The sequence below is a fragment of the Centrocercus urophasianus genome, unplaced genomic scaffold, assembly GCF_019232065.1.
Source record: "Centrocercus urophasianus isolate 14NV4802_14NV808 unplaced genomic scaffold, USGS_Curo_1.0 seq_40, whole genome shotgun sequence".
NCBI lineage: Eukaryota > Metazoa > Chordata > Aves > Galliformes > Phasianidae > Centrocercus > Centrocercus urophasianus.
This window is the reverse complement of record NW_024884978.1, coordinates 2,601,159-2,614,723: the sequence shown is the minus strand read 5'-3', so window position 1 is coordinate 2,614,723 and position 13,565 is coordinate 2,601,159. Positions and strand designations below refer to the sequence as shown.

The window sequence follows — 13,565 nt, the reverse complement described above, 5'->3', positions numbered from 1 at the left end:
TATGTTGTTCAAACTGCTTTTGTATTTACAGACTAAATTACAGAACATTTCACAATTAGTTACTGCATTTTCTGCTAGACGCTATCAAGCTTTCAAGGTTTCAAAATCAGCCATCTGCTTTAGAGCTGAAAGGAACGGTGTAATGCCAGCAATATCTCCCAAGCAGTATTCCCAAACAATTCAAGGTACATTTTCTGCAAACTGGACTACAGCTGGGCTCCTATTTCACTCTGTACAAACATTTTTCATATGGAAGCATCAGTGTTGTAGTTGAGTACTGAAGAGGGTATTTACGAGTCAGAACCTTACAGAAAGATGCCAATCACATATCCCCATACTAAAATTATGCTTTCTATCCAGATCAGACTATAGCACAAAAAAATCCACCGAATACCACATTTGACAATTACTGAAAATGAATTTGTATTACAAATGAATACAATATATGCAGAATATCTTTTTTCTTTGTAAGGAACAGGTAACCAAAGTCAGAGCAGTTTGCTACCTAGACATTAAATAAGAGGTTCTTATCAGAACTCACTGCGACTCATCATAAGGTGTTCTGCAGATACAGTACAATTCCTCACTGCTGCCCTCTTGTGCCCGTTTACAATCATTACAGATGTACACATCCATTTTCTTAGCCTCCTTTTCTGTGATGCCAACACATTCTCCATGATACCAGTTAGTACAAAGATCACAGCCAATATAGAACCTAAAAGTATTCACAATGAAAATGACAATGTAATTGTCATTTCAAATGGCATGGCACTTTTCCCTGCATTTCTCTCTGATGCACTTTCTTGCTGGCCTACTTTCTTCAACTTTCTCTTGTTTTCCCTGCTTCCTTGCATTCTATCCTTACAAGCTAACATCTCATGCTGCAGCTATGCTGTTGATAAGGTCACTTGGGTCAATTTTAAATTGACAATTCATTGAAATGCACATCAATATGTAACCAGACCTTGACAAAACCGGTCTAAAAACACATCTCCAATGTGCGTGCAAAAATTTGTAAAAGGCACAAGAAGACAAGGCCAAAGGAAAAGATACACATTTTCAAAATTGTAGCTCAAATGCTACTTAAACATTACTTTAAGATTTGAAAATGTAGGTCTCAGTTAATTTAAAAAACAAAAGCAAAGCGCAAACACCAGCTAGGAGTTACAAGTATACTACAAGGAACATGCATTCCAGCCATGTGTACCATACATCTTGGTGTAACATGATACAAAAAAAACTGAGTCAGGACATGGCTGTCATAATTTTAATTTAGGGCATGGGGGAGGCAGGCTGAAAAACAGAGATTCAGCTACTGAGAACTGCAGTAAATCGGTACGTTGATCATTTTTCAGAGAACAGTGTCTACTCTCAGACAGCTACGTGACAGAACCAGATGTGGTATGACACAACGTGAAGGGAACCAGGTACAGAATCATGTGAATGGGACCTTGCACAGAATGACGTGACAAAACTCTAAAATATTATGCAAGGATGTTTGACGTTTTGTGTATGGATACCTCAGAACACACCTATGACTCATGGAAACCAACCAGATGGGCGAAGTTACACGTTCATTCTCTCTGCCTGAGCAAAAGCAAGCCGACCCTGGGGATCTTCCTAAATCTTAAAGACCACCAAGCACCTGCACTATGTTGCTTTATCAGTTTCTGCAGCCCTACCTAATTCATCGGTCTTCAGCCAAACACCTCTCAGTACAAACCAGCAGCAGGACAGCAGCTAGCCAACGCTCCATGCAACGAACACCCCTGCCTTCCTGGGTGTTTGCTCCATTTACTCCACACCTACCTGTCCATTTTCAGTCAGACAAATCCTGAAAATGGCACAAACTGACCTTCCATCAACAACGGATCAATGCAGCTCCTTCTAATAGCAACAGCTCCTTCTAATCAGCAACAACTCAGCTGTGGTCTTTTTCCCAAAGGGGATCAGACCTAGCTGCTCCCATCTGGAGCCACAAGCTAAAGTGAAACTCACCACCCAGAATTCACATTCACCACAGGCTTCACATTATGCTTTAACAAATCAGCTGAATATAAGTAGGAATCTTAGAATGATGCCCTTGTTGACCACCCTCCATACAACATACATAGAACCTACAACCCTGGTGTGAAACCAGTGAGAACTAAATGTAAGAGCCTAGCAATAGAATAAGTAATACACAGAATTACCTTGGTGGACTTACTAAATCCTAATGAGAATAGGGCATTTGAAACACATCTCAAATAATCTCAGATTCACATCTATCCTCTTGAAAGCAGAGAATAGACACCAGTACAAAGAGGAGTATCTGATGCCTACATGTGTGTATATACACAAACATATGAACAACGTTTACCAGGAAGCTCTTTTTAAATTTGCCTAATTGCTTTCCAAATAGTGGAATCATAACATAGCTCAATGGTACAGTCATCATTTTCAGGAACATAACATTCAGAATTGACAAGAAGCAGAACAGTAGAATTGAATCATATTGCTCAGGGCACTGATCAGTCAGTAACATCTCACTACCTTAATTCTATGTATTTAAGCACTGCTACTGATTCAGGACACCAAAATTCACACTATTTTTATCAACTTACACAAATGCCCGCTGAAATATAATGAAAAGCAAATCCTTTTGCTCACAGAATTCATTCATCCCATTTTACTTCTGCGACAGTTCTACTGCTGACTAACTGTTGTTAGTGCTCATACAGACCAGCACTCAGCATCACAAGAGGAGAGCAGGTAACCTCCTTCTAGGTTTCTGTCATTCAGTGAACTTAATAAAGTATTCTTATTGAGATAGACAAGATACACATGCCTCAGAAATAACAGTGAATTACATCCAGGACACTGGGAGTCTGCAGTTTACAAAGAGATGCTAGCACAGATAGTCTGCAATTTCCCACGCTGATGTCAAACTGCAATGGTCAGAACTACGGAGCACCTAAGATTAATAAAAAAAACACCCCAAAGGCCTCAACTGAATTTAGTAATACTAATTAAAAAACAGAGGCTAGAAGGAACTGCAGGAGATCCTCCAGTCCTGATCCCAAGTTTGAAACGAGAAACCATTCCCGGAATTAAAACACTGCTCCACCTCTATGGTTCACCTCTGTTATCAGTATCGAAAGCACAACCAAATGGTATCAATTAATACTTCTTGCATCATCACTCATTAAGCAGATAAAATACTCACATGGAACTGGTCTGAAGTCGAATTTCTTTTACACACATTATCTATCAGACAGCTATCACATAGCAACTATAACTAAGGATGTTAATCACTTCTAGCTTCAGCAGAAACGCTTAACACTGTCCCCTGCCATCCACAAAATCTCCCACTCCAGCATTTAATAGTGTTCTTTGCAAGATTCGTATATAGCATTTCCTCTTTCACAGAAATATTTTTCCTTGTCCGTAGGGAACTGCAGTTTTCACTTTGTCAAATGCTCACACGCTTAATTTTTGATCAAGCTCAGAACACACATTAATATACAAAAATGATTCCAACCCAAAACATTCTCCAAAGTGAAGTGCAGTCAAGTAACCTGGAAGCTCCTTTACTGGCTAGCAATTAAAAAAAATAAAATAATGTATTGGAAGACGGTACCAAAGCTAGTTCTAAAGAGCATCAGCCACCTGTCCAGTTCACAAGAAACTGCTCACACCAAACTGTCACTTGCTTCCGAGGCAGAGGCAAACGGCAAAAAGAAAGAACAACAGAGCGGAGAAAAAAAAAGAAATGTGCATGTGAGACAGAAAGATCATACAATGGAAACATGCAGACAAGTAGAAATATAAGTTATGTACATTAATAGATAAATCAAGTATGTTAATAGCTTTGTAACTGCTAGTGAAAAAGAGACTTTTCTCTACACCTTACTGATCACTGCAGTAACACCTGATACTTCAGTTCTAGAACTGCCTTACCACTGCTAGCTAACTACTAAACCTACATCTAACATCACACATCAAAAACCAATGGTGTTCACTACTCACTTAGACTCATCATAAGGCGTTTTACAGATGCAGTAAAGCTTTGTGTCCTTCTTTGTTTCCTTTGAGGTAGTAGAAATCATTTTCTTTTTCTTGGACTTGGAAGCTGACAAGTCTCTCTCCTCATCTCGCTTTCTCTTCTGGGAGGATATTGGCATTGGGACTGTGGTGGAGGAGGAGGAGGTGACGCTGGCTGTGTGGTGCTGTGGTGGCGATGGCAGTGCTGGCGGTGGTGGTGGTGGGGTGGCAGTGGCAGCAGCTGCTGCTGCGGCAGCGGCTGCAGCTGCAGCAGCAGCAGCTGCCTGGGCTTTTTCTTTTTCTTTCTTAATTTTAGTCAAGTCTCTCTTTAGCTCCTCCTGAAGTATATTAAATAAATAGAGAGGGAAGCTTCACATGGTTATTCCGGAACAAGTTTAAAACATAGACATATATCCCCATGAGTAATTGAAAGAAAAATAATTCAAGTCTTCCCAAGGTGCAAACTGTTCATGTGCACAACCTACAGCGTTAAAGGATAGCACTCTTGGCACACTATGACCCGCTGGCTGCAGTTTTACAAAAACTGTTTAAGGAAACAAGGTAGTTTCAGCATGGGTGAGAAGCAAGAAGCTTGAAAAGGACATCCATTGGCTTTGCAGAGAACCATGCACACAAAACCAGACCTGCTTTCTGCACGTTCCCTTAAAAGCTCACCAAGAAAATAGATCCATTAGAAGTAAATGCTGAAACGTTGCCCCCAACTTAAAATCAAGCAAGTCTGAGAATAACTGTCCTTACCTGCACTTCAATTTGTAGTTCTTTGTCCAGAAGTGCTCTTTTTTTCAAGATCTCAGCTTTGAGCTGTTCTTTGTGCTTGAAAAGTAGAGCTGATAGCTTGGTAGCATTCTGTTTACTACGCTTCTGCTCCACGCTCTCTTCTCGCTTTCGTTTCTTAGCTGCCTGCTTCTCTTCCTTATCTATCTTATCCAGAATATATTTCATCACTTGGTTGCACACAATCATTCTGGTGAAGAAATAAAGAAAAAGTATATTGTGCTATCCCCAATTGAGAGAGCAGAATCATTTAGTTCTCCAGTCTCTGGAAGCTTCAAGCTAAATTATTATGTTTATTAAAATTAAAGGTAGATTTGGTATTTACTGTGTAGCTCCCACTCATTCTTTACTAGATCACCAATGGGAGATACCAAGACATGAATCAGAGGGCTGATTCCATTCAACCGATTCCTGCCTTTCCCTGTAAAACTCCTAACAAAGTTTAGACTATGATCAGAGACATTTTGACTCAGCTCAGTTTCCACTAACCCATTGGAAAGAGCTGGATTTTGTTTACTTTGATGCAGGATGAAAGCCATGCAAGCTGGAAGCCTATAACTTGCTGAAAACTAATTCTTACTCTTCCCTGAGCACTGATATTACTAAGATTTTGTGCTTTGGCATAAGGATGACAAATACTTTTCAGTGTAAGGGACCGAATATAACTAAAGCAGTTTTAGATTTCCTCACTGCTGGCAACAAATCATTATTCTTCCATGTTTGCCGTACATCCAATTACAATCCTCTTTCCCTGCTTACTTGTCCTGTATATTTCACTTACTTTGCTTTATTTTTCCAGAAGATAATAAATACACTTTGACTTCCCTTCCCATTCTATTTTAAACTTCCTAGAAAATTAAATGCTTCTTGTTGCCAGAGTGACCATGAAAAATAGCTCACAGACATTTGATCCAAAAATCAGACAAAATAGCTCTGGCTGGGAAAAGTAGCTGCTGCTACGGAAATCCAATTCAAAATACCAACTTGACTATCTGACACCATTCAATGAGGTGCATATGTTTACTTGTTTTCTTTTTTTATCAAATTGTGTAACAAGCAGCATCTGGCTGCACCACTGTAATCAACAAAGCTTTTACTCTAACTTGATGATAAAAATCTGAGATGATGTCAAGATAAACACAAGATAATTGACAAGCACTCCAAAATTTTGCATTTAGCAGCTCCAAGGAGGAAATCTCCTCTTTTGTTCAATAGTGGCACCTTCCAACTCTTCAGTTCCTTCTGGTGAGTGGAATGTATAATGCTGAAATGAGACTAAGTGATGCCAAGGGACAAAAAATGGAAATAAACAACCATAATAAAGGACAGAGTAAAAGCAGGCTTTTCTGCAACAGAATCATTCATTCTCCATTCTCTTTAAGGATGGATTTACCTTCAATTTAACAATTATGGCCAGCTCCAGACACACACATGCAACACCTGACCTTAAAACATATTATCAAAGTAAAATCGGGAATATACAGGATTGAGTTACAATTCTCACCAATTACTTTCAGGTGCTACTTGAACCAATTTTAAAATAGCCATTTCTCTTCAAGCAGGTGTTTATAAACCTGTTTTATTATATATATTAAATAATGTTATAAATATAAAAGTTCCAATCTAAAGATACACCATGATGCATATTCACCTCTGATTTTCTTCCCTCTCCGTTGGAGTCAGTGTCTTCTTTTGTTTCAAGTGTTCTATGACAGCATTCTGTTTCATAACCACCTGCAGAACAACAGAGAACCCAAAACAAAATATGAAAACTTTAGCTGGTATTTCACAATACCACTGGGAGAACCAGGACATTTCCTAAGTTAGAAGAAAAAAAGTAGCATTTACTTCAGTAAGTGAAAAAATGGAATTGATTTTTTTTTTTTTTTTTTTAATCAGGGCAGCACTTATTTAAAGTAATTATTTAAAATTTGAAGTCTTTTAAAATGAAATTCAAAATTCCTCCTCCACCTCACAGACAGAGTAGGATATTTTGTTTATGCACAGTTTAAACCTAGGGACTAAACATATGTTGACAGTATTTCTTCAGAGATGGTACTTATATTTAAGAAAAAAAGTAAGAAAGAAGGTAAGATTCTATTATATAAATGTTGGTTTTTCTGTTTGTTTTTAAAGCCCCGCAGCCATCCAACAGCATTACATTTCAGATACCTCTTTGAAACCTCAGTTCCTTATAGCAGGCAACAAAAGTACTGTACACGTGTTCTGAACATCAGCTCTCCTATCTATAAACTATCTTTCCTGAACTGAGAATAACAAGATACTGTCCCAGCAGCTAGTGGTAAGCTGAATCAATGTGCCAAAAGACTGCAAAGATAGTACAACTGACTTAATGTGCTGAATTAATGTAGAATATTTAATTAAACTGCCAAAACCAATTGTATGCTAGCTTTGAAAAAATCAAATTAACTGCCTATCAAATGTATCAACATTATTAACAAGAACAGGCATTTAAAATGAAATTTCTTTCATTCATTAAATTTTTATTTTCTTCTGTTAACTTTACCTGTTTCTGGATAATGTCACTCTGATTAGAAGCCTGAAGGGTGTGCTCACGTTTAATTTCTATCTGTTGCTGCTTTTTCTTCTGTTGCTGCTCTCTGAGCTGCTGAACTCTCTGCAGCTGCTCCTGAACACTAGCTGCTTGAACTGTTACCACATTCTGAATCTGGTGAGCCTGTACTGGGCTACTTTGTTGAATCTGAATAGGTAACTGAAGCTTGATCTGCTGGGGTACACTGCCTTGTTGGGCTTGTATCTGAGCCACAACATGTGACTGAAGCTGAGAGAGAACTTGGACTTGTTGCTGAAGCTGAGGCACTGTAATAACTTTAGTTGGAGGCTGCTGAAGTTGCAGCTGAGGACGAGTTGGGGATTGCACAGGAACCTGATTTAAACTTTGAGTAGTTGGTAGGGTTGAGACTGAAGTCTGAACCTGAGGTTGCAATTGCTGCAGCTGAGGTTGAATTTGTATGGGAGCATGGGGCTGCATCTGAATCTGTTGTTGGGTTGTAGTCTGCACCTGAGCTGGTTGCTGAGGCTGGACTTGGGACTGGCCTTGTGGAAGGACTGCACTCTGCGGCTGACTCTGGACTTGCGCTGGAGATTGTCCTTGGGCCTGGGTCTGCGCCGGAGACTGCACCGGAGATTTAGATGACTGTGCTTCAGGTGTGACTGGAGAGTCAAGAGATGCTGGAGTTTGAGATTCGGGCTGGGTCTGAGTTTCAGGCTGAAGTGGTGGCTGTGGTGCCTGTGGCTGGGTGGGGGACACAGGTTGAGAGCTCTGATTCTGTGCTTGAGGCTGGACTTGCTGCTGAGTCTGAGGCTGCGGCTGAACTGGCGGCTGCACTGATGTTGGCTGTGCCTGTAGAGCTTGCTTCTGTTCTGTAGCTGTGCAGGATTAAAATAAATTTCACTCACTTCAAATGACAAGTCTATGAGCTTTACCCAGTTGAGCCCTCCAGAACTACCGTAAAAATCTATGAAGAAATTCAAAGTATTTCTAGGCTCAATACATTTCCAGTAAATTTACTTTCAAAAGATACTTTCTCCAATTGCAAAAGAATTCCCATGCGGACTAAATTGAAGCCTCTTTTTCTCTTGGATAGAATTAATGCTTACCTGAGGTTGCAGTAGAAGCTGTTGTTGTAGTTGTGCTAGCTGTAGTAGCAGCTGCTGGCAGTGGGGTGAAAAGGAATCTCTGAATTGTACCATTTGGCATAGCTGCTTGCATAAGTTGTTGTCCTGGACCAGGTATTACAGTCACTCCCTGAGGGATTAATTGTAGTTGACCAGTAGTTTGACCTTGTCCCTGAATTACCACTGTTAATCCTTGACTGCCACCCTGAAAAATATTAATATTGATGTATTAGTGATACAATTCTTAGACAGACCTTGCTCAAAATCAGAGAATAACCATAGTTTTGGATTTCAGAATTTAATACTCATATCATTTATTTCTTACATACCATTTTCCTAAAATACAAAAGCAGCTCTGAATTAATGAAATAGTATAAAATTCCTTCAACAATGCTATCAACAGATAACTGAGCTGGAGTTAACAGCAAATATTTTCATCCAAATATTGGCAAGAATCCTACCCAGAAAGACACTAAAATGGAACATCTCTGTTCCTAGAATTTACAAGCAACACCAAAGAATGGATATTTTCAGATGCTTCCTCAAAAATTCCAAGCATTTTACATCAAAGTTCTCTGCAGTGCAAAGGTTTCCTTAATGACTGGGAGATCCAACTCAACTCCGAGCTCCTATGACTGACTGATCAGTTTGTAACCTGTTGTAAATTTCTGTTGCTTAAGATGACACTTTGGACATTAGAGTTCCAGCTATCAGTAAGTGTTATAGAAATATTTTGGTTCCATGAATCAGATGAAATTTCAGCTCATGACATCACTCCATGTTGAGAAACAGAAAAAGCAGGGTATCATCACAATACCTAGATGTCTAACTCCACATGCTTGGAATCCACAGAAAAGAATGGGGTCTCAAAATAAATAAATAAATCTTGAGTCTTTTTCTACATAGAAAAAAATCTTTCTTGGCCACAAGCAGCCTGCACATTACAAACACCTACTTATTCAATAAACACTGAAAAGAATACTTATTGTGGAAACTTGTACAAGCCTATTTTTTACACTATGCATAATTCTAAGTTTCTCTTTTTCCCAACAGATCCTAAGAATTTGAGAAGCTCTAATAATTTTTTCCAATTCCAGATCAAGAGACAGTTTTTCCTCTGAAATTCAGGACAATTTGAATCAAAAAATAAGTTTTCATACAACATCAGGAAATAAGGAAAAAACAATATGTTCCAAAGGTCTAAGAAACCAGCCATAAAAATAATAACTGTCCCACACTGCTGTTAATACAGAGATATTTTTCTACGCTGCTAAATTTTCCTGATGCTAGTTATACTACTGGGGAATACTGTTGGAAGACACATTTAAAACTTTACACATACTACTTAAGCTTCTTTCAGTCAGGTCATTCCAAATGAAGGCTGAAACATAACTAAGAACATAGGTTTACAAGAAGATGAACTACAAGTCTGAAATCAAAAGATTTGAAAAAGTGTATCATAAGCACAAGCATATTTCCACACTCAGAGGCTATTTTTACCTGTCCTTGTGTAAGCTGTGTAAGTTGGGCCATGGTAAGTTTCACTTGGCCCTGCTGAGGACGAGGGGGCTGCGATGTGGTTTGTGGCTGTATTTGCTGAGGTGGAGTTCCAGGACTTGTTACAGTCTTCTGTCCAGAACTAGTAGAAGCTGTGCTGGTACTAGAAACTGCTGTTGAGACAGGTTGACCTCTGATTATCTGAGTCACTACCTGCTGTGACTGACCTGTAAGAGAATAATTTGTGATAAGAAAAAAGAAAAACTTTCTAATATTTTAGTCATTAACACTATAAACCTTTGAATCAGAACTCCTTGTAGAAATGTATTATCAGACAAGAGAAGCAAATATTGCAATTTGCACAGGAATTTCCATTAAAAACCATTTTCCTATGTGGTTGATTGAAAAAGCTCTGTTAAATGTTTTTTATTTTCATCCAGTTCACATCTCTACAAGGAACTTCAAACGCTGTTTTTTTTAATATACAGAAAGGATCTCGCAGTAAAAAGTTACTCTGAACATTTTTCTTAAAAAAAACAAGGCAATTTTAACTATTAGATTTCTACCAGCATGTTCAAATGTCAAAAAAGGCACTTGTTACAGGTCAAGCACTAAAATGAGGTATTTTTGCATTGGAATGTATGGTACAGATAGTATTTATCTAGAAACAAACTACAGATTTCACATTGGAAATTTAAATATTAAAATGAACCTACTGGCTGGAAGAATACCTTGTTGCACCACTAGAGGTGTTCGAATGATGGCCTTCCCAAGTGTTGACTGCTGCAGTGGTGTTCGGATTACTGTCATACCAGGGCGGAGTGGTGTCCCTTGCATCACCTACACAGACCAGAATAAAAAGCATACGTGAACTCATGAACAAACACACACATCAAAGCACAACACAAAAACACTGAGATATGCCCTTAAGTTGTTGGTTTTTTTTTTTTTTCTTTTCAGTATAGCAAGAAATAGAAGGATCATATCCTTCTACAAAAGATGCAAGTAGATCCAGTATTTTTTCCACTTGTGCTCCTACTGATAAGGCTTACCAGCATCTAAGCTATTAATTTTTCCACACTGGAGAGAACTGATATAAGCACTGGGAACAAAGGATCCACTGACATTATTACTGAGATGAAGCAAAAACGCTGAAAAGTGACTAGCCCAAAGTATATTTACCAAATAACTTACAATATATGCACACCAAATTTTTGCTTTAACAATAAGAAAAACATCTTACTTGTGAAGTACTTGTAGTTCCTAAAGTCCCTGTGGTATTTGGCCTAATTGTTACAGTGGCTGTCCTTGGCTGGAATGAAGTAAATGTTTGACTTGCACCTGTTGTTGATGGAATGATGCCCAATACCTTTTGCTGAACTTGAACAACACCTAATTAAAGAAAAATTGAGAATTCATTAATAATATAATTGCTAGTAGAAGAACAAAACGCAACTCCAGGGTAGCTCTCAAAACAAGTCTTCAGGTTTCTAAAACACTTCTCCATCTTTTAATGCTTCTTGGGATAATCTTTGTCATATTGTAAAAAGCCAGCGTTATACTTTGTCAACAGTCCAACTACATTTGAAGTTATGAGACAGGTATTTCAGAAAAGGTTAAGGAAAGAGTGAATCTTCATAAAGATCAGTATGATGGTAACTGCTAATCAGGCCTTGCATGACACGGTGCCACAAAATTAGTACTATGCAACCATTAAGTATAAGTTAATCTGACTCATTTAAAATGGAGGAGACCAGTTTAAACCTTTCACCTACAAGCTCATGGTGCTAAAGAAAATGGGTAACACTTTTCTTGTCACCTAAGACATTTCAACACAAGCCTGGTAACTTTCATGACTTCCTTAGACACTAAGTAAAATGGAGACTGAGAATCAAGTTTTTCTATTTAACATACATTCATGTATCTCCAAGTATTGAGCTCTCTTCTTGAGGCAAGAAGGAAAATGCTAACCTTAGTCTGGAGTCAAACTCTTGCTCATCAGTGAAGAGCAGATGCAGGCATAAATGTCTACGAACAACAGTGGATTTTTTTTTTTTAGTTTGGTAGAAAATTATTTTGTTGATGTTTAATGTAGATAACGAGAAAAAGCATGCTTCATTCCACACAGTTTAAAGTAGAATAATTTACAGGCAAAACACTTGCATTTTTTCCCCCAGACACAAATACTCTATATAGGGAGAAAATGGTATACATTTTTTTCCCCCTTCAAGTCACAGTTTACTTCACTGGGAAAATAGTGTCAATGGAGAATTAAACAGCAAGCTGGAATACATTTTTTAATTCGGTTCCCTTTCCCCTACCTCCTTGAGTTGATGGCACATTGACGGCAACAATCTTGCTGTTTGCAGGGAGTGGCAGCTTAGTTATCACTTTCCCTGCCATCGTTACTGGACTGCCTGAGATCTGGAAGGTCTGCCCTGTGCTGGCAATGGTTGTGGCTGAAGTGGCAGCTGTGCTAGTGGCTATTGAGGTACACAGAACAGTCAATTTTAGAGCAGAATAATTAGTCAAGAATATGACTATTTTCAAGTATGAAACAGCAAACTACAGGATTATTTTTACAGTGTGTCATTCTTTCTTTGGTAAAGACATTTTTGGAAACAGCAAGTTACAGCACAGAATGCTTTCATCATCAACGATCACTGGTACAACAACTGTCAGTAATAAATGAGACAGGTCAGAAATAAAAACATCTAGGAAGTGTGAGCAAAGAAAGATTAGACAGGTATTATTTTAGAAGCACCCTGCTGACGTGGCAGAGAGTTAAGAGCAATGATATGAAATGCAGCTACGCTATATTTTGGAGAAGATGGAAGTGTTGGATGTAGGTAGGATGCGTCCATAAATTCTTCCTAGTTAGATTTTCTTTCCAAGATAAACAATTACCTGTTGAAGATTGGCCTTGTTTAACCCAAGTAGCAAAAGTCTGATGGAAATTCTTGTTCTGTTGGAATGTTACTGTAGCTGGAGAACCCACTTTTGTAGTAAGTACTACTTTGGTTCCCGTGGGAACCGGGCCCGCTAAAGGGCCCACCACAACTTTCTGTGGAGTTGAGACTGTACTTGTAGTGCTGCTGGCTGTAGTGACAGTGGCAGCCACACCTGCTACAGGTATCTGCTTCTGCTGTTCCAGCCGTTTCTACAGAATTCAGAAGAAAAAAAAAAGAAGAATTTTCAGATTTTGTAAAATAAATGCAGTACTGAAAAATAACCTTGGTAAGATTTCAGTTCAAGTTGTAAATGACTGAAGTATAAACTGTTTGCATACCTTAGAGCACTGCAAGCACAAGCATCCTTCACTCTGCTTACAGTACTCAACCAGTAATTTTCATCTCTAAACCCTTCAGATTACAGTTAATTTCACTACACATTTTAAAGAAAACATATTAATTAACCTCAGATTAGAAGATTAAAAAAAACACTTTGAAAAGTATTCATCTGTATTTGGCTTTGACTGTGTATATACAGACACCATGTACTTCAGGGATACACCAGAAGGGTTCATTACTGGCATTCCTAAGTCTAGAGCTGCCTGCACTGAAATCCTGCCAGTTACAGAAGACAATCCT

The 13,565-nt window shown here is 38.5% G+C and overlaps 1 protein-coding gene across 12 annotated transcripts in view; it reads right to left on the bottom strand.

The window, feature by feature from the left end:
- BPTF (bromodomain PHD finger transcription factor) overlaps positions 1-13,565 on the bottom strand; it is a 46,722-nt gene that overhangs the window by 4,525 nt on the left and 28,632 nt on the right. For 4 of the 12 annotated variants that reach the window (XM_042832818.1, XM_042832820.1, XM_042832824.1 and 1 more), the window contains 12 exons: positions 12,883-13,135; positions 12,297-12,458; positions 11,219-11,367; positions 10,692-10,815; positions 9,979-10,202; positions 8,461-8,683; positions 7,346-8,229; positions 6,470-6,552; positions 4,783-5,008; positions 4,308-4,361; positions 4,009-4,268; positions 542-715 (listed from right to left, as the gene is read on the bottom strand). In XM_042832818.1, coding sequence (XP_042688752.1) covers positions 542-715; positions 4,009-4,268; positions 4,308-4,361; positions 4,783-5,008; positions 6,470-6,552; positions 7,346-8,229; positions 8,461-8,683; positions 9,979-10,202; positions 10,692-10,815; positions 11,219-11,367; positions 12,297-12,458; positions 12,883-13,135 — 2,816 coding nt within the window. Of the gene's footprint in view, positions 1-541; positions 716-4,008; positions 4,362-4,782; positions 5,009-6,469; positions 6,553-7,345; positions 8,230-8,460; positions 8,684-9,978; positions 10,203-10,691; positions 10,816-11,218; positions 11,368-12,296; positions 12,459-12,882; positions 13,136-13,565 lie in introns of all 12 variants that reach the window. The other 8 variants (XM_042832816.1, XM_042832817.1, XM_042832826.1 and 5 more) reach the window with 7 other exon arrangements.